At 47.3% G+C, this 21,464-nt stretch overlaps 1 protein-coding gene across 2 annotated transcripts in view; it reads right to left on the bottom strand.

Annotated features, from left to right (window-relative positions):
* The window catches only part of LOC144602190 (dyslexia-associated protein KIAA0319-like), an 88,922-nt gene that overhangs the window by 41,299 nt on the left and 26,159 nt on the right, over positions 1-21,464 (bottom strand). For both annotated transcript variants that reach the window (XM_078414943.1, XM_078414933.1), the window contains exons 5-9: positions 20,633-20,731; positions 16,739-16,839; positions 7,130-7,217; positions 6,027-6,119; positions 3,820-3,952 (exon numbers count right to left, since the gene is read on the bottom strand). In XM_078414943.1, coding sequence (XP_078271069.1) covers positions 3,820-3,952; positions 6,027-6,119; positions 7,130-7,217; positions 16,739-16,839; positions 20,633-20,731 — 514 coding nt within the window. The remainder of the gene's footprint in view (positions 1-3,819; positions 3,953-6,026; positions 6,120-7,129; positions 7,218-16,738; positions 16,840-20,632; positions 20,732-21,464) is intronic.

The following is a 21,464-nucleotide window of genomic DNA, read 5'->3' on the forward strand; positions in this document are numbered from 1 at the left end:
TTGCCTTTATAAATCAGAGCATCGAATATAGAAGTTGGGACGTAATGTTAAAATTGTACAGGGCATTGGTGAGGCCGAATCTGTAGTATGGTGTGCAGTTCTGGTCGCCAATTTATAGGAAGGATGTCAACAAAATAGAGAGAGTACAGAGGAGATTTACTAGAATGTTGCCTGGGTTTCAGCACTTAAGCTACAGAGAGAGATTGAACAGGTTGGGTCTTTATTCTTTGGAGCGCAGAAGGTTAAGGGGGGACTTGATAGAGGTTTTTTAAATTTTAAGAGGGAAGGACAGAGTTGACGTGGGTAAGCTTTTCCCTTTGAGAGTGGGGAAGATTCCAACAAGGGGACATAACTTCAGAATTAAGGGACAAAAGTTTAGGGGTAACATGAGGTGTAACTTTTTTACTCAGAGGGTGGTGGCTGTATGGAATGAGCTTCCGGTGGAAGTGGTGGAGGCAGGCTCGATTTTATTATTTAAGAGTAAATTAGATAGGTATATGGATAGGAAGGGATTGGAGGGTTATGGTCTGAGAGCAGGTAGATGGGACTAGGTCGGAGAAAGTGTTCGGCATGGGCTAGAAGGGCCAAACTGGCCTGTTTCCGTGCTGTAATTGTTATATGGTTATATGGTTATGGAAGATGGCGGCGCGCACGGACGCAGCGGCTCACAGCTCTCCCTTTCGGTGCGTTTTATGTGTGTTATCTGTGTTATGTCTGTTAGTCAAATTTAGTCATTCAAACCAGGAAAATCAGGCAAATCCTACCTACAACCGAAAGGACCTTCTGATCATCGGATTCCAGTGCAATCGGGACCTTGTGCGCGAATTTCCACACCCGCGAAATATACCGGAAGAGATTGCCAGGACACCGGGCGCTCCGTGGATAGTTGTCGGCGCGAACAGGCGTCGCAGACGGAGGAGAAACAGGAAGCAAAAGCGAGGATGCCGGTCCGGTATACTTGCCAAGCTAAAGAGACAGCCACACAAACCACCGCTACCTAGCATGTTCCTCACCAACGCCAGATCCATCATCAACAAAATGGACGAACTTAAACTACAGATATCAGCAAACAAACTCGTGGAGGACTGTTGCATTCTCTTAGTAACAGAGACATGGCTTCATCCACTTATCCCAGACGGAGCCATTGAGCTAGCCGGGCGCACAGCGTTTCGTTGGGACAGAAACATCGACTCCGGTAAGAGCAAGGGGGGGGGGGTTATGCATTTATGTGCACAACAGCTGGTGCACTAATATCCAAACCATAGATAGCCACTGTTCTCCTGATCTGGAGTCCCTAACAGTTAAATGCAGGCCTTTTTACCTTCCTCGCGAATTTACAGGGGTTATAGTAACAGCAGTCTACATCCCACCGAATGCTAACGCTAGCACAGCTTTAGGCTACCTGCTAGGTGCAATAAACTCACAACAGAGCACATATCCAGAAGCAGCCCACATCATAGCCGGGGACTTCAACCATGCAGACCTAAAGTCAGTTCTCCCGAAACTTGAACAACACATAAGATGTGCTACCAGGGGGAAAAACACACTAGACAAGGTTTACTCAAATATTAAGAAGGGGTTCAGGTCAGCACCACTACCACACCTGGGGCAGTCAGATCACCTGTCCATATTCCTAACCCCAGCATACACCCCACTCAGGAGGAAAGCTCCAGTCACCATAAAGACTGTGAAGACATGGCCTGAAGGAGCTTCCTCGCAGCTGCAGGATTGCTTCGAAAGGACCAACTGGGATATTTTTGAGGATCAGGACTTGGAGGAGTACACATCAACTGTACTTTGCTACATCAAAAACTGCGTTGACAATGTCACCGTCGACAAACGCATCCGGTTGTACCCCAATCAAAAACCCTGGATGACAAAGGATGTCAGGTCTCTCCTCAAGGACCGTAACACCGCCTTCAGGTCTAGTGACAGAGCTCTATACAGTGCTGCTAGAACCAACCTGAAGAGAGGCATCAAGGATGCCAAAGCGTCCTACAAGAGGAAGATTGAGGACCACTTTTCCAACAATGACCCACGGCGGGTATGGCAAGGCATCCAGCACATCACCAATTACAAGACCAGCAACCGCACGACTGCCGACGGCGACGCCTCGTTGGCTGAGGAACTTAACTGTTTCTTTGCTCGTTTCGAGGTGAAAGCTACAGTGGCAGACATTACACCCTCTCCAGCACCTGAGAGCAACACCTTCACTGTGCAGGAGTATGACGTTAAGCGAGTGCTCAGAGCAGTGAATCCCAGGAAAGCTGCAGGCCCCGATGGTGTGACGGGCAGAGTGCTGAGGGAATGTGCAGACCAATTATCTGAGGTCTTCACAAAAATCTTCAACCTGTCCCTTTTAAAATCCACCATCCCTCCCTGCCTGAAGTCCGCCATAATCATCCCACTGCCGAAAAAGCCTGTCATCAGCGGTCTTAACGACTACCGTCCGGTAGCACTCACACCGGTCATCACAAAGTGCTTCGAGAGACTGGTCCTGCAGCACATCAAAGCCAGCCTCCCACCCACCTTCGACCCATACCAGTTTGCCTACAGAGCAAATAGGTCTACAGGGGATGCCATCGACACTGCTCTTCACACTGCACTGACCCACCTTGAACACCAGGGGAGCTATGTGAGGATGCTCTTTCTCGACTTCAGCTCTGCCTTCAACACGGTCATCCCGAGCAGACTGGTCACCAAACTTTCCGACCTTGGATTTTCCCTAACCATCTGCAAATGGATCAAGGACTTCCTGACCAACCGCCCCCAGACAGTCAAAATAGGCCCTCACCTCTCCTCCACCATTACACTGAGCACCGGCTCACCACAGGGCTGTGTGTTGAGCCCCATCCTTTACTCCCTCTACACTCACGACTGCGCCCCCACCCATCCCACCAACACCATCATCAAGTTCGCGGATGACACGACTGTGGTTGGACTTATCTCAGAAGGAGATGAGACAGCCTATAGGGATGAAATCCAAAGGCTGGCAGCATGGTGTTCAGTGAACAATCTGGTCCTGAACTCCTCCAAAACAAAGGAACTTATAATTGACTTTAGAAAAACCAGTGGAGATTACGACCCACTCTACATCAATGGGGTCTGCGTGGAAAGGGTACCAGCTTTCAGGTTCCTGGGTACGCACATCGCAGAGGATCTCACCTGGTCTACCAACACCATCACCACAGTAAAGAAGGCACAGCAGAGACTCCACTTCCTGAGGATCCTCAGGAAAACCAACCTGCAGGAGAAGCTCATGTTGTCCTTCTATCGCTGCTCCATCGAGAGTGTGCTGGCATACTGTATAACCACATGGTATGCCAGCTGCTCAGAAAAGGACAGGAAGGCCCTTCAGAGGGTCATCACGACGGCCCAGAAAATCATCGGCTGCTCACTGCCCTCCCTGGAGCACCTGTTCAGCCTACGCTGCCTCAGTAGAGCAGGCAAAATAATAAAAGATCCATCCCACCCCGGCCACCGTCTGTTTGTTCATCTGCCCTCTGGTCGACGTTTCAGGTCAATCAAATCCCGAACAAACAGACTTAAGAACAGTTTTTACCCCAGGGCCATACGAGAACTGAACACTACCTGTGCACTAGGCAACACCGTTAAAAAATCTTGTACTTAATTTAATTGTATTTATGTATTTATTTGTTTTTGCATTTATTGCATATATGTTTGTACGCACCGTCAGGATTGGCTGTTTTTTAATTTCGTTGTACTCGTTGCAATGACAATAAATGAATATTATTATTATTATTATTATTATTAAACCAATTAGCAGGAGTATGTCCATTGAGCAATAAGGTTTATTACCTAAAGGTGTAGTTACCAGTAACTAGGTTGGACAAGTGCAGGACCGTTGTGTTTCCTGATGCCTTCTGTTTTCTCAGGGGACCATCAATCTCCTCCCAGCGGAAGCTCACAATCCTGTCATCATCCGTACTTCCTAAAGAAAAAGAGAGCAACTTCAATGGGCCATTCCATGAAACATAGACAATAGGTGCAGGAGTAGGCCATTCGGCCCTTCGTGCCAGCACCTCCCTTCAATCTGATCAACCAAAATCAGTACCCCGTTCCTGCTTTCTCCCCATATCCCTTGAATCCGTTAGCCCGAAGAGCTATATCGAACTCTCTCTTGAATACATCACGAAGGCAGTGGAAAAGACATTGTAACGATCTCCAAGGATGGTTTGGAAGGTTTACAAGTGGCAATGGGCTGGAATTGCTTGCTGAGTTGAGTTTAATTCATTGTCACGCGTACCGAGGTACAGTGAAAAGGACTTTATTCCTTGGAGCGCAGGAGAATGAGTGGTTATTTGCCCTATTGACACATTTATGGACATGCATACATTTAGTTTCAACCTGGATAGTCACAAAAAGCTGGAGTAACTCAGCAGGACAGGCAGCATCTCTGGAGAGAAGGAATGGGTGACGTTTCGGTTCGAGACCACAAAACGCCACCCATTCCTTCTCTCCAGAGATGCTGCCTGTCCTGCTGAGTTTTACTCCAGCTTTTTGCGACTATCATTGGTTTAAACCAGCATCGGCAGTTTTTGTGTCTATCTGCAGTTCCTTCCTACACTAGTTTCAACAAAGTACTTTTCAACAGTTTAGGACTGATCAGTGAACATCTCCCACTGTCAGATGGGGCCTTAACATTTCAAATTCATGCAGGACCTTTTTTGAGTTTGAGTTGAGTTTAGTTTATTGCCACGTGTACTGAATCACAGCGAAAAGCTTCTGTTGCATGCTATCCAGACAGCAGAAAGATAATACATGATTATAATCGAGCCATTCACAGTGTACAGATACATTGGAAGGCAAGTGAGGCACCAATGGCCATTTGTGTCTGTAACCTCCAGCCAATCTCTACCCCGATACAGTGGTAGAGATTAGTTTAGTTCTTTTTGCCCAGAGGTTGTGAGTCGAGGACCAGAGGACGTAGGTTTAAGGTGAAGGGGAAAAGATTTAATAGGAATCTGAGAGGTAACGTTTTCACACAAAGGATGGCGGATGTATGGAACAAGCTGCCAGAGGAGGAGGTTGAGGCTGGGACTATCCCAACATACAAGAAGCAGTTAGACCTGTACATGGGCAGGACAGGTTTGGAAGGATATGGAGCAAATGCTGGTAGGTGGGACTACTGCAGCTGGGACATGATGGCCGGTGTGGGCAAGTTGGCTCAAAGGGCCTGTTTCTATACTGTATCACTCTATGACTCTATTCGATGCCATGGCAAGAGTTTAGTTTAGTTTAGAGATACAGCGCGGAACTGGCCAGTCTGCCCACCGAGTCCGTGCTGACCAGCGATCCCCGAAACATTAACGCAACCCTGCACACACTAGGGACAATTTACACTTATACCAAGCCAATTAACCTACAAACCTGTTCATCTTTGAAATGTGGGAGGAAACTGGAGCTCCTGGAGAAAACCCACGCAGATAACGGGGAGAACGTACAAACTCCGTACACACAGAAGCCATAGTCAGGATCAAACCTGGGTCTCTGGCTCTGTAAGGCAGCAACTCTACCGCTGCACCACCATGCCACACCTGTTTCAGCACACCAAGTACAGGACTATCTAGCCATTTATCTTGTCGTTCATGACTGTTTAGTTTCGAGATACAGCGTGGAAACAGGCCCTGTGGCTCATCGTGTCAACTCTGACCATCGATCATCCGTACACAAGTTCTACGTTATCCCACGTTCCCACCCGACACACACGAGGAGCATTTTACAGAAGCCAAGTAACCAACAAACCTACAGTGTGGGAGGAAACCGGAGCACCCGGAGAAAACCCACACCGTCACAGAGAGAGCGTGCAAACTCCGTACAGACAGCACTTGTAGGCAGGATTGAACCTGGGTCTCTAGCGCTGTGAGGAAGTGGCACTACTTGTACCACCGTGCCGCCCACAGTGACTGGCTTTTGCATTGCACACAACACCGGCCGCACTTCAACATTGACTGTACATACAGTACGTGTATATTTTACCAATTTTTATAGGTAGCAATACTTACGGCTTCCATCGATGAATGCAGACATTGGAGGCAAGTTGACTTCCTGCACTTCAGGTATGGCGATGGCGATAGGAGACTGATTTACGTTCAAGGCTGTGTGGAAAAGAAGAACAACAACAATAGACAATAGACAATTAGATAGATCTCTTAAGGATAGTGGAGTCATGGGGTATTGGGAGAAGGCAGGAACGGGGTACTGATCGTGAATGATCAGCCATGATCACATTGAATGGTGGTGCTGGCTCGAAGGGCCGAATGGCCTACTCCTGCACTTATTGTCAATTGTCTAATGTGTATAGGATGGTGTTAATGTGTGGGGATCGCTGGTCGGCGCGGACTCGGTGGGCCGAAGGGCCTGTTTCTGTGCAGTATCTCTAAACTAAACTAAAAAAAACAGGTACACAGATGGGAAAAGATTTGGAGGGATCCGTGCTGGTCACAGCCAAGTGGGGTTGGCTCAGTTAGGCAACTTGGTCAACATTGATGAGTTGGGCCGAAGGGCGAGTTTCCATGTGGTATCGCCCGAGGACTCCAAAACGAGGACAAACATAAGTGTTCTGCTTGTTCACATTAATTTGAAGTGTTTGCAAATATTCTCTGCGCGAGAAGAATAAAGAATTATATTCTTTCTAACAACCACCCTGGTGAAGAAACAAAGAGTAGAATATGGGTTCAATCGGCTACATTAAATTTAGTTTAGTTTAGTTTAGAAATACAGTGCAGAAACAGGGCCTCCAGTCCAACTATTCTGCACCGACCAGCGATCCCCGCACATTAACACTATCCGACACACATTGTAGGGACAATTTACACTTATCCCAAGACAATTAGCCTACAAAACTGCACGTCTTTGGAGTGTGGGAGGAAACTGAAGATCTCGGTGAAAACCGACGCGGTCACGGGGGGAACGTACAAACTCCGTACAGACAAGCACCAGTAGTCGGGGTTGAACTGGGGGTCTCCGGCGCTGCAAGGGCTGCAAGGCAGCAACTCCACCGCTGTGCCACCGTGCCGCCAAATGCAGGTCATTAATGGGTTAAACTGGAAAGGGCCGGAGTAAACAGTTCCTCATCTAGTGCGGACTGAGTTTCATCATTCATTACCTGGCTTCACAGTGACGTTGACAGTAGCTTCTCCATAAGCGCCCTCTCCCGACACAGACACTCTGAAGACGTACAGGCCATCTGTCAGCTGGAGATTAAACAGAATTGCACAGAATCTTATCATATCATATCATATCATATATATACAGCCGGAAACAGGCCTTTTCGGCCCTCCAAGTCCGTGCCGCCCAGCGATCCCCGTACATTAACACTATCCTACACCCACTAGGAACAATTTTTACATTTACCCAGCCAATTAACCTACATACCTGTACGTCTTTGGAGTGTGGGAGAAAACCGAAGATCTCGGAGAAAACCCACGCAGGTCACGGGGAGAACGTACAAACTCCTTACAGTGCAGCACCCGTAGTCAGGATCGAACCTGAGTCTCCGGCGCTGCATTCGCTGTAAAGCAGCAACTCTACCGCTGCGCTACCGCGCTTACTGCAATGAAACAGATAAATGAGGCCCCCTTAGGAATTTATACTCCTTGAGAACCTCCCCTCATCTTCATTCATATTTGATTCCAAGATGGCGACCCAACCCAGGCGACTATTTGCGTGGTAGCCACAGACAGAAGCAGATCTGGAATCACATATTACAATCGCTCCAGTCTTGATTAGTACAGGGGTCAGAGCTTATGGGGAGAAGGCAGGAGAATGGGGTTAGGAGGGAGAGATAGATCAGACATGATTGAATGGCGGAGTAGACCTGATGGGCCGAATGGCCTAATTCTACTCCTATTCCTTATGACCTCCACACTTTAAAATCTACCCTGTGAATGGCTCGTCTGTAATCATGTATTGTCTTACCACTGACCGGTTAGCAGGCAACAAAAGCTCTTCAACGTACCTCGGTACACGTGACAATAAACAAAACTAATATCGGAGGTCCCTTCAACTTCTCTCTTTTCAACATATTTATTGAGTTTCCACATAAATGTACCAATTCCAACGGTATTTTTTTAAAAGCCAAACGTGCTGGAGTAACTCAGCAGGTCAGGCAGCACCTCTGGAGAACGTGGATTTGTAATGTTTTAGGTCAGGACCCATCTTCAGTTTGAAAGGTCACCTATCCATGTTGTCCAGAGATGCTGTCTAACCTGCTGAGTTACTCTAGCATTTTGTGCTTTTATTTGTAAACCAGCATCTGCAGTTCCTTGTGTCTCCATCTAACTGGAGATGATCCGATAAAGGTGTATAAAGTCATGAGAGGAATAGACCAGGTAGAAGCACCAAGTCTCTTGCCCAGAGTAGGGGAGACCAGAACCAGAGGACATAGGCTTAAGGTGAAGAAGGGAAGATCTAGTAACTTTTTCACATAAAGGATGGTGGGTGTATGGGACAAGATGCCAGTGGAGGAAGTTGAGGCAGGGACTATTGCAACGTTTAAGAAACAATTAGACAGGTACATGGATAGGACAGGTTTCGAGTGATACGGGCCAAATGCAGGCAGGTAAGACTAGTGTAGATGGGACATGTTGGTCATAAGGTTTCAAGGAACAGGAGTAGAATTAGGCCATTCTGCCCATCAAGTCTACACCGCCATTCAATCATCTGATCTATTTCTCCTTCCTAACCCTATTTTCCTGCCTTCTCCCCATAACCTCCGACACCTGGTGGTGTGGGCAAGTTGGGCCAAAGAGCCAGTTTCCACACTGTATGACCCTACAACTGCATTTTATGCTCATTTCAATTATTGTTTCAATCTCTACCTTTTAATTAAGTTTTTGGCAGTTGGAATGTATATTTTCAATCTGAAGATATTTGAATTGATTAAAATTGACTATCAGACTCCTGAAGAGTTCGATACAGAATATTGGAGTACTGTGTTCTGGCCACCCCATTACAGGAAGGATGTGGAGGCTTTGGAGAGGGTGCAGGGGAGGTTTACATCCTGCCTGGATTTGAGGATATTAGCTAGAACAAGAGGTTGGACAAACTCAGATTGTTTTCTCATCTATATACTAAAACTCACGTTTGTTATCTTGTTTGTGACTGCACTTCAGCCAAAACGGTACACGATAGCGCGACAATTCTAGGCCCACCTTACTCACCATTGTCACTAGTGATAATGCAAGTAGTTTTATTGAAATCGGTGTTATATTTTTAAAGATTCACATTTTTAAGTTTAAAAGAAGGGGAGGGGGAGGGGAGGGGGAGGGGAGGAGGGAGGGAGGGAGGGGGAAGGGGGGAGTGGGGGAGAAGGGGGAGGGAGGGGGTTGAGGAGAGAGGGGAGGGGGGAGGACAGGGTGTTGCACCAATGCAGGAGAGGTTTGGGCCCAACGGGTCTACTTGGTCTAGTGGATATTTGGAAGAGGAGAGGAGACCTCATAGAACTATGCAGAATTATGAGAGGCATTGGTAGGGTAGACAGTCAAAAACCTTTTCCCCGGGAGGTAAATGTCAAAAACGAGAGTGCTTGGCTTCAAGGTGAGAGGAGCAATTTTCTGGTGCCTGAACCAAGCTGCCAGGGATTGTGGTGCATATAAATACAACAGAAGAGTCTCAACACGAAACGTCACCCATTCCTTTTCTCCAGAGATACTGTCGGACCCGCTGAGTTACTCCACCATTTCCTGTTTATCTTTGGAGGCATTTAAGAGGCTTTTAGATATGCACATGGATTTGGAGGATACCCAGGTGGCTCAGCGCTGGAGTTGCTGCCTTACAGCGCCAGAGACCCAGGTTCCATCCCGACTACGGGTGCCGTCCGTACGGAGTTTGTACGTTCTCCCCGTGGATTTTCTCCGAGATCTTTGGTTTCCACCCACACTCCAAAGACGTACAGGTTTGCAGGCTAATTGGCTTGGCATAAATGTAAATTGGTCTCTGGTCTTCTTCTTTCATGTCCGTCATCCATGTTTCAAATGGTTACATCACTGTCATCGTCCGTCCTGTGTGTGTGTAGGATAGTGTTAGTGTGCGGGGATCGCTGGTCGGCGCGGACTCGGTGGGCCGAAGGGCCCGTTTCCGCTCTGTATCTCTAAACTACACTAAAAATAATAGGGATCACATGCAAGCAGAGGAGATTAGTTTAACGGCATGAACATTGTAGCCTGAGAGGCATGTTCCTCTGCTGTACCATTCTATGTCCTACAAATTTTTGGGGGATTTTTTTTAGATTTAGAGATACAGCGCGGAAACAGGCCCTTCGGCCCACGTGGTCCACGCCGCCCAGCGATCCCCGCACATTAGCACTACACACTAGGGACAATTTTTACATTTGCCCAGCCAATTAACCTACATACCTTCATCCTCAACATTGATGGTCAAAACTTCATCCTCAACATTGATGGTCTCCAAGTATCCACTTCACCTCACATCCGGAATCTTGGAACCATCCTTGATCAAACCCTCTCCTTCGACAAACACATCAAACACATCACAAAGACAGCCTTCTTCCACCTCAAAAACATTGCCCGTCTCCGTCCATCCCTCTCCTCCACAGCTGCAGAAACCCTCATCCACGCCTTCATCACCTCCCGTCTGGACTACTGCAACAGCCTCCTCTATGGCGCACCCTCAAAAATCATCAATAAACTTCAATACATTCAAAACTCCGCTGCCCGTCTACTCACACACACCTCGATCCGTGACCATATCACCCCCGTCCTTTATAAACTCCACTGGCTCCCCATCCCCCAGAGAATCCAGTACAAAATCCTCCTCATAACCTACAAAGCCCTCCATAACCTGGCCCCATCCTACCTGACCGACCTCCTCCACAGGCACACTCCCACCTGCACCCTCCGCTCTGCCGCTGCCAATCTCCTATCCCCCCACATCCGGACTAAACTCAGATCCTGGGGGGACAGGGCTTTCTCCATCGCTGCTCCCACCCTATGGAACTCACTACCCCAAACCGTTAGAGACTCCCCCACACTCACCACATTCAAAACATCGCTGAAGTCTCACCTGTTCAGTACTGCCTTCAACCACTGAAGGTCACCTCACCTTCTGTCTCCTTTCTCTGTTCATTTATTTATTTACTTATTTATCTATTTATTCATTTCCCTATGTTCTCAAAATCTCTGTAAAGCGTCTTTGAGTATATGAAAAGCGCTATATAAATAAAATGTATTATTATTATTATTATACCTGTACGTCTTTGGAGTGTGGGAGGAAACCGAAGATCTCGGAGAAAACCCACGCAGGTCACGGGGAGAACGTACAAACTCCGTACAGACGGCGCCCGTAGTCAGGATCGAACCTGAGTCTCCGGCGCTGCATTCGCTGTAAGGCAGCAACTCTACCGCTGCGCCACCGTGCCGCCCACATGATGGAATGTGGAAGGCTTTTTGCAGCATCAAACTGTCTCCCAGTGATTTTCTACGTAAAATTGAAATTCACAGCTTTCTACTTTTAGATGAAGTGTTGCTGATTAAAATGTCATGGGATGTGATAATTATACTAGTATGCACGCTCCTTTTACATCCAGCAAGGACAAGCAGCACTTACACTTCACGGCCACTGGGAACAAGACACAAGTGCAACCATTGCCATTTCTCTGCACAGCATTCTCATTACACCTCACGCTGCCTCGGCAAGGCCAGCAGCATAACCAAGGACGAGTCTCACCCCGCTCATTCCCTCTTCTCCCCTCTCCTATCTTATTGAAACATGTAAGATAATTAAGGGATTGGACACGCTAGAGGCAGGAAACATGTTCCCAATGTTGTGGGAGTCCAAAACCAGGGGCCACAGTTTAAGAATAAGGAGTAGGCCATTTAGAACGGAGACGAGGAAGAACTTTTTCACTCAGAGCGTTGTAAATCTGTGGAATTCTCTGCCTCAGAAGGCAGTGGAGGCCAATTCTCTGGATGCTTTCAAGAGAGAGTTAGATAGAGCTCTTAATGATAGCGGAGTCAGGGGGTATGGGGAGAGGGTACTGATTGTGAATGTTCAGCCATGATCACATTGAATGGCGGTGCTGGCTCAAAGGCCCGAATGGCCTACTCCTGCACCTATTGTCTATTATCTATCAGGCAAGAGGTACAGAAGTGTGAAAACGCACACCTCCAGATTCTGGAACAGTTTCATCCCAGCCGTTATCAGGCATCAGAATCATTCTATCAACAATGCAAGTGTGGTCCTGAGGTATTGTCTAACTTATTGGAGACCCTCGGACTATATTTAATCATACTTTACTGGACTTTATCTTGCACTAAACGCTGTGGATCTATCGATTGTAATCATGTATCGTCTTTCCGCTGACTGGTTATCATGGAACAGAATGGAGGCCAAATCACTGGATGGATTTAAGAGAGAGTTAGCTAGAGCTCTAGGAGCTAGTGGAATCAAGGGATATGGGGAGAAGGCAGGCACGGGTTATTGATTGTGGACGATCAGCCATGATCACAATGAATGGCGGTGCTGGCTCAAAGGGCCGAATGGCCTCCTCCTGCACCTATTTTCTATGTTGCTAAAAGCTTTCCACTGTACCTTGGCACAGGTGACAATCAATTAAACTAAACTAAATTGAACCAGGGATAAATAGCGATTTGGACTGCCAGGGTAAACGTAGGATCTAATTGCAAGAACTACCTGCAGAGCCACCCCATCCTTCCAAAATAAACAGAATGTAGAAACAAAGAAGTGCAGATACTGGTTTATACAAAACATAGGTGCGCAGTGCTGGGAATTTTCACCCAGAGTTGCGACTTTCAATTTTCTTCTTCTTCTTGCGTTTGAGGCAGCAGAAGTTATGTAACGCCCTCCAGGCGCTGTAGCCAGTGCAATGTGCTGTTGTCGAGGGCCGTGAGGTCTACCCCTCCACCAGGGGGGGCGGAGGACAGTGCAGTCGAAAATGCCGTGCCGCGCTGTTTGCTGGTCTGCTCCACACACGCAGGCTGCTGATGAACGCAACCCCCAACGATGCATGTTGGCGTTGAACCTGCCGACCCCTGTGTGGAGCCGGTTCAAGGCGACCCACTCTTTGCGGGGCATGTCCGAGCCGGGTGGGGCTGTGGTGTTCGGTGCGACAGTGAATTGAGGAGGTGGCGATGTCTGTTCCCAGCTGGTTCTCCATGCTCCTAGTATGTTGAAACCGGAGCCACAGAGGGTCGCTGCATGACGGGAGAAAGGGTGACGAGATGACAGGCATTGAGGTCCCAGTTGCTGTGAATCCTGGGCGAGGTGGCGCAAAGGATGTTTGGCGTCCGATGGGGCCTTGCACACCAGCCTATGAGTGAAGAACTCTCTGCGAAGCTTGGCGGGCGCGATAACTGCGAGCACCGGCAGGAGATCCGTCGGAGTAGGGCGTAGGCAGCCAGTGATGATCCGCATGGTGTCGTTGAGGGTGACGTCTAGTTTGCTAGTATGAGCGCTGCGGCACCAGGCTGGGGCAGCGTACTCAGCGGCGCTGTACACGAGTGCAAGAGCACTGGTTCGAAGAGTAGATGTCCTGGTGCCCCATGACGATCCGGCCAAGCAACGCAGGAGGTTGTTCCATGCCGAGACTTTAGCACGGAGAGCTTCAAGGTGTTGCTTGCAGGTCAGCTGCTGATCTAGTTTCACCCTGAGGTATGTAGGAAATGGGTTGTAGGGTAGGGGTGACCCATTGAGGGTGACGGTTAGCTGGCGTTGAGCTTCCTTGTTGTTCAGATGAAAGGCCGTTGTGGTGGTTTTTACCACACTCAGTTTTAGTCTCCAGGTCTTAAGGTAGCCCGCGACAAGTTCCATATCCGTCAAGAGCACATCCTCAACATTTGACCAACTCCTGTCCGAGTGCACTAGGGCCAAGTCATCTGCGTATCCATACTGGCGCGAGGTCGTGTGTGGCAGATCGCTGATATAGAGGTTGAAGAGCATGGGGGCCAGTACCGAGCCTTGGGGGACTCCGTTTCTTAGGCGTCATTGAAAAATTTCAATTTTTATTTCTTGCTATTTCTTGCTATATCACAATTTATCAGAAGTCCAGAACCAGGGGCCACAGTCTAAGAATAAAGGGGAGGCCATTTAAAACTGAGGTGAGAAGAAACTTTTTCACCCAGAGAGCTGTGAATTTGTGGAATTCTCTGCCCCAGAAGACATTCGAGGCCAATTCACTGGATGAATTTAAAAGAGAGTTAGATAGAGCTCTAGGGGATAGCGGAATCAAGGGACACAGGGAGAAGGCAGGCACGGGTTACTGATTATGGTAAATCAGCCATGATAACGATGAATGGCAGTGCTGGCTCAAGGGCCAAATGGCCTCCTCCTGCACCTATTTTCTATGTTTCTATGTAGTAACTTAGCGGGGTCGACACCATCTCTGGAGGAAAGGGGTGCGTGACATTTCATGTTTGGACCCTTCTTCAGACTGAAAGTAGAGGGTGGGAGGTGGGGGAGGGGTGAAGAGCTGGAGGTGAGAAAGCACCAGGACCAATCAGGTCAACCTGGAACATCACCGATCCTTTTCCTCCAGAGATGCTGTCTGACATGCTGAGTTACTCCAGCACTCTGCGTCTATCTTTGGTATAAACCAGTATCTGTAGTTCTTTGTTTCTACATTCTGTCTATTTTGGAAGGCTGGGGAGCTCAGCAGGTAGTTCTTGCAATTAGATCTCACGTTTACCCTGACAGTCCAACTCGCTACTTATCCCTGGTTCAATTTAGTTTAGTTTAATTTATTGTCACGTTTACCAAGATACAGTGGAAAGTTTTTGCTGCATGTTGACCAGTCAGCAGAAAGACAATACAAGTGAGAGATTCACATATTCAGTTGACTGGGTATTGATGCAAAATATGATGCTTTAATATTCAACTGTCTATTTTGGAATTTAGGAGGATTGAAGGAGGATTGGAATTTAGGAGGATTAGAATTTTGAAGGATGAGAGGGGATTTTATTGAAACATATAAGATTGTTAAGGGATTGGACACATTAATAATAATAATAATAATGCATTTTATTTATATAGCGCTTTTCATATACTCAAAGACGCTTTACAGAGATTTTGAGAACATAGGGAAATGAATAAATAGATAAATAAGTAAATAAATAAATGAACAGAGAAAGGAGACAGAAGGTGAGGTGACCTTCAGTGGTTGAAGGCAGTACTGAACAGGTGAGACTTCAGCGATGTTTTGAATGTGGTGAGTGTGGAGGAGTCTCTAACGGTTTGGGGTAGTGAGTTCCATAGGGTGGGAGCAGCGATGGAGAAAGCCCTGTTCCCCCAGGATCTGAGTTTGGTCCGGATGTGGGGGGATAGGAGATTGGCAGCGGCAGAGCGGAGGGTGCAGGTGGGAGTGTGCCTGTGGAGGAGGTCGGTCAGGTAGGATGGGGCCAGGTTATGGAGGGCTTTGTAGGTTATGAGGAGGATTTTGTACTGGATTCTCTGGGGGATGGGGAGCCAGTGGAGTTTATAAAGGACGGGGGTGATATGGTCACGGATCGAGGTGTGTGTGAGTAGACGGGCAGCGGAGTTTTGAATGTATTGAAGTTTATTGATGATTTTTGAGGGTGCGCCATAGAGGAGGCTGTTGCAGTAGTCCAGACGGGAGGTGATGAAGGCGTGGATGAGGGTTTCTGCAGCTGTGGAGGAGAGGGATGGACGGAGACGGGCAATGTTTTTGAGGTGGAAGAAGGCTGTCTTTGTGATGTGTTTGATGTGTTTGTCGAAGGAGAGGGTTTGATCAAGGATGATTCCAAGATTCCGGATGTGAGGTGAGGTGGATACTGGGAGACCATCAATGTTGAGGATGAAGTTTTGGAGGCAGGAAACATGTTCCCAATGTTGGGGGGGGGGGGGGGGTCCAGAACCAGGGGCCACAGTTTAAGAATAAGGGGTAGGCCATTTAGAACGGAGATGAGGAGAGTTGTAAATCAGTGGAATTCTCTGCCTCAGAAGGCAGTGGAGGCCAAATCACTGGATGGATTTAAGAGCGAGTTAGATAGAGCTCTGGGGGATAGTGGAATCAAGGGATTATGGGGAGAGGTTGGGCACAGGTTACTGATTCTGGATGGTCAGCCACGATCACGATGAATGGAGGTGCTGGCTCGTAGGGCCGAATGGCCTCCTCCTGCACCTATTTCCTATGTTTCTATGTTAAGAGCGAGATCTCTAAAAAAAATGGAGTCAAGGAAAAAAGCTTTTGAAAACCTGAAAGTCAAACTCATAAAAACGTCTGTGTTTAGTTTAATATAGTTTAGAAATACAGCATGGAAACATGCCCTTCGGCCCACCGGGTCTGTGCCGACCAGCAGTCCCCTCCCACACTAAAAACTATCCTACATACAAGGGGCAATGTATAATTTTACCATGCCAATTAGCCTACAAACCTGTGCATCTTTGGAGTGTGGGAGGAAACTAAAGCTCCCGGAGAAAATACAGAATACAGAGCTTTATTTGTCATTCGGTACCGAGGTCATGGGGAGAACGTACAAACTCCGTACAGACTGCACCCGTGGTCAGGATCTAACCTGGGTCTCTGGCGCCGTAAGGCAGCAACTCAACCATTGTGCCACCATGCTGACCCTAACCGGCAGTGCATCATAAACAAGAGAAACAGATACCACTTTAAACCATAGATTTTTAGGAACAGTAATGGCTGTGCATACTGACTAACATTTCTCATAGTTAGAGCTCGATTCTTACGTTGTACTTGAATTACATTTTCTCCCCTCACCTGAGATAGCTTCAGTGTCTGAGAATCTTGGCCTTCCATTATTAGGCCTTCAAAGTCCACAGGATGGCTCACTAAATTCCACTGATAACTGTAAGGAGATTCTGAAGAGAAAAAGCAAGCATTAGCATAGGTGAATAAAGCAAATAAAGGCATGGCAAATGGGTGTCTCAAAAGCCAGACTCAAAATACAAATGCTTTCTGCCTTTCGTTTAGTGTATTGTCATGTGCACCGAGGTACAGTGAAAGGCTTTTGTTGCGTGCTAACCATTCAGCGGTAAGACAATGGATGACTTGAAATTCATGAGTCACCTTTAAATACTGGGAGAGGAGCCGGAAGCCTGGAGGGTGGCAAATGTTGTGCCTCTATTAAAGAAGGGCTGCAGGGAAAATGCTGGGAACTATAGGCCGGTGAGCTGAACATCTATAGGCCGATGAGCTTAACAACTGTAGTCAGAAAGTTACCAGAGAGTATTCGGTGGAATAGATTATACAGGCGTTCGGATGGACAAGTTTAGGGATAGTCAGCATGGTTTTGTACGTGGGAGGTCGTGTCTCACAAATCTGATTGAGTTTTTTTATAGACGTGACCAAAAAGGTCGATGAGGGCAGAGCTGTAGATGCTGTATTGATGGAGTTCAGCAGAGCATTCGAGAAGGTTCCGCATGGTAGGCTGCTCTGGAAAGTTGGGATCCAAGGAGAGATAGCTGAATGGATGGCAAATTGGCTTCATGGAAGGAAGCAGAGGGTGATGGTGGAACGTTGCTTCTCGCTTTAGAAGCCCGTGACTAGTGGTGTGCCTCAGGGTTCGGTGCTGGGCCCGTTACTGTTTGCCATCTATATCAATGATTTGGATGAGAACACACATGCAACGATCAGCAAGTTTGCTGATGATATGGAAGTGGGTGGTTTTGCAGATAGTGAAGATGTTAGTGAAAAATTGCAGCAGGATCTTGATCAATTGGCCAGGTGGGCTGAGGAATGGTTGATGGAATTAACAAGTTCACAAGTTATATGAGTAGAATTAGGCCATTCGGCCCATCGAGTCTACTCTGCCATTCAATCATGGCTGACCTCTGCCTCCTAATCCCATTTTCCTGCCTTCTCCCCATAACACCTGTTCCAAACAAGAATTTCTCTATCTCTGCCTAAAAAATACCCACTAATTTGGCCTCCACAGCCCTCTGTGGCAATGAGTTCCACACATTAACTACCCTCTGACTAAAGAAGTTCCTCCTCACCTCCTTTCTAAAAGAGCGCCCTTTAATTCTGAGGCAATGACCTCTGGTTCTAGACTCTCCCACCAGTAGAAACATCCTTTCCACATCCACTCTATCTATGCCTTTCATTATTCTGTAAGTTTCAATGAGGTCCCCCCTCAACCTTCTAAACTCCAGTGAGAAGAGGCCCAGTGCTGTCAAATGCTCATCATATACTAACCCACTCATTTCTGGGATAATTCTTGTAAACCTCCTCTGGACCCTCTCCAGAGCCAGCACATCCTTCCTCTGATATGGGGCCCAAATGTGCTCACAGTACTGCAAATGCAGCCTGACCAGTGTCTTGTAGAGCCTCAGCATTACATCTCTGTTTTTGTATTCCAGTCCTCTTGGTATAAATGCCAGCATTGAATTTGCCTTCCTTACTACTGATTCGACTTGCAAATTAAGTTTTTGAGAGTCCTGCACCAGCACTCCCAAGTACCTCCAAAAAAACTGAATTCTCTCCCCATTTAGAAAATAATCTAGGCCTTTATTCTTATAACCAAAATTTATTCCCAAATTACTACCAAAAAAATTAATGCAGAGAAGTGTGAGGTGTTGCATTTTGGGAAGTCTATCATGGGCAGGACCTACACAGTGAATGGTAGGGCTCTGGGGAGTGTTGTAGAGCAGAGGGATCTAGGATCTACTGATCTAGGAGTGCAGGTGCATGGTTCCTTGAAGATGGAGTCGCAGGTAGATACGGTGGTCAAAAAGGCATTTGGCACATTGGCCTTCATCAGTCAGAGCATTGTATAGAAGTTAGGTCATATTGCAGTTGTATAAGACGTTGGTGAGGCCACGTTTAGAGTACTGTGTTCAGTTTTGGGCACCATGTTATAGGAAAGATGTTGTCAAGCTGGAAAGGGTACAGAGAAGATTTACGAAGATGTTGCCAGGACAAGAAGGTCTGAGCTACAGGGAGAGGTTGAGTTGGCTGGGACTCTATTCCTTGGAGCGTAAGAGAATGAGGGGTAATCTTATAGAGGTGTATAAAATCATGAGAGGAATAGATCGGGTAGATGCACAGAGTCTCTTGCCCAGAGTAGGTGAATCGAGAACCAGAGGATGTAGGTTTAAGGTGAAGAGGAAAAGATTTAATAGGAATCTGAGGAGTAACATTTTCACACAAAGGTATGTGTGTGCACGGAACAAGCTGCCAGAGGAGGTAGTTGAGGCTGGGACTATCCCAATGTTTAAGAAATAGTTCGACAGGTACATGGATAGGACAGGTTTGGAGGGTTTTAGATTTAGAGATACAGCGCGGAAACAGGCCCTTCGGCCCACCGGGTCCGCGCCGCCCAGCGATCCCCGCACACTAACACTATCCTACACACACTAGGGACAATTTTTTAAAAACATTTGCCCAGCCAATTAACCTACATACCTGTACGTCTTTGGACCAAACGCGGGCAAGTGGGACAAGTGTGGCTGGGACATGTTGGCCGGTGTGGGCAAGTTGGGCCGAAGGGCCAGTTTCCACACTGTATCACTCGATGACTCTAGAAGTGCAATCAAGCCATTCACAGTGGACGTGATAAGCGAATGACGTTTAGTGCATACCTTGTGTGTGCAAAACAAAGAACCTGTGACATGTTACGTGTGTCAATAAAGTGTCATCCACTCATTCATTTGCCCTGGAGACGTTGCGGAGGAGGCACAGCAGGTGGAGCATCTGTCTCACAGCGCCAGAGAGCCGGCTTCAATCCTGTCCTCGGATCGATTGATACTTTATTATCATGTGGAATGTCACGGTGAAACTCTTTGTTTTGCACACCATACACCAAGTATGGAAAGAGTCCAGTCCCTCTTTGTTCTGCGCTGTCTGTGTGCAGGACTCCCTGTGACTACGTAGGTTTCCTCTGGGTTCCTCCCACATCCCAAAAGCATGCGGTCCGTAGGTTGGTTAATTGTGCTCTGTAAAATTGCCCCAACTATTCAGGAGTAAGTGGGATAACATAGAGCTGGTGCAAACAGATGATCGATGGTTGGCCGTTACCGTGCTGTATCTCTACGCTAAATTGAAAAGATTTATAGACAATAGACAATAGACAATAGGTGCAGGAGTAGGCCATTCGGCCCCTCGAGCCAGCACCGCCTTTCAATGTGATCATGGCTGATCATTCTCAATCAGTACCCCGTTCCTGCCTTCTCCCCATACCCCCTGACTCCGCTATCCTTAAGAGCTCTATCTTGCTCTTTCTTGAATGCATTCAGAGACTTGGCCTCCACTGCCTTCTGAGGCAACTACAGACAAAACGGTACACGATAGTGCAACGATTTTAGGCCCACCTTACTCACCGTCGTCCCTGCCGGTGTGGGCAGTGAATTCCACAGCTTTACAACTCTCTGACTGAAAACGTTTTTCCTCATCTCCATTCTAAATGGCCTTCCCCCTTATTGTTAAACTGTGGCCCCTGGCTCTGGACTCCCCCGACATTGGGAACATGTTTCCAGCCTCTAACGTGTCCAACCCCTTAATAATCTTATATGTTTCGATAAGATCCCCTCTCATCCTTCTAAACCTCATCCTTTATAAAGGAGACATATGCATAAGCCATCGGATACTAAACACAGAAGAAATGTCATCTATCCCTTGTATACCGACTAATCTTGTTCTAAAGACAAGCCTCACCTTCAAATGCTGCGGGGACCACAAAGGTGTTCAGTTCCACAGAATCTTTGGACCGAGTGACTGCAATGTTAGCTCCGGCTGATACAACCAGTTCCTTAACTACGAGGGGAGCGAGAAAAAAAAAAGAGAATTTTAAACACATTCAACAAAAGAAACCAATAAAAGTGACATCAACTTTTAGCACATTTGATTTTTAGATTTAGATTTTTTTAATTTAGAGATACAGCGCGGAAACAGGCCCTTCGGCCCACCGGGTCCGCGCCGCCCAGCGATCCCCGCACATTAACACTATCCTACACACACTAAGGACAATTTTTACATTTGCCCAGCCAATTAACCTACATACCTGTACGTCTTTGTAGTGTGGGAGGAAACCGAAGATCTCGGAGAAAACCCACGCAGGTCACGGGGAGAACGTACAAACTCCGTACAGACGGCGCCCGTAGTCAGGATCGAACCCGGGTCTCCGGCGCTGCATTCGCTCTAAGGCAGCAACTCTACCGCTGCGCCACCGTGCCGCTTTGCTATTTGCTTAATAGCCTTACCTACTAAGAAAGCATCTTTGAACCAGCAGTTAATAAATTTTGCAAAAATGTTATTTCTCCAACTAATCGCATTTGGCCAAATCTAAACACAGAATCGGAAGATAATCTGAACACAACAAATGAAGACCTGAATGTACACATTGTTTCATAGGACTTCAATGTGTGCTTTATGGCCGAAGTACTTTTGATCTAATTAAGAAAATGTGGCAGGCAACACGTGAGCAGAAACAGTGGATTTATATTTTAGCCAAGTACGGTGCTGGCTCGAAGGGCCAAATGGCTTCCTC

The sequence above is a fragment of the Rhinoraja longicauda genome, chromosome 2 (assembly GCF_053455715.1).
Source record: "Rhinoraja longicauda isolate Sanriku21f chromosome 2, sRhiLon1.1, whole genome shotgun sequence".
NCBI lineage: Eukaryota > Metazoa > Chordata > Chondrichthyes > Rajiformes > Arhynchobatidae > Rhinoraja > Rhinoraja longicauda.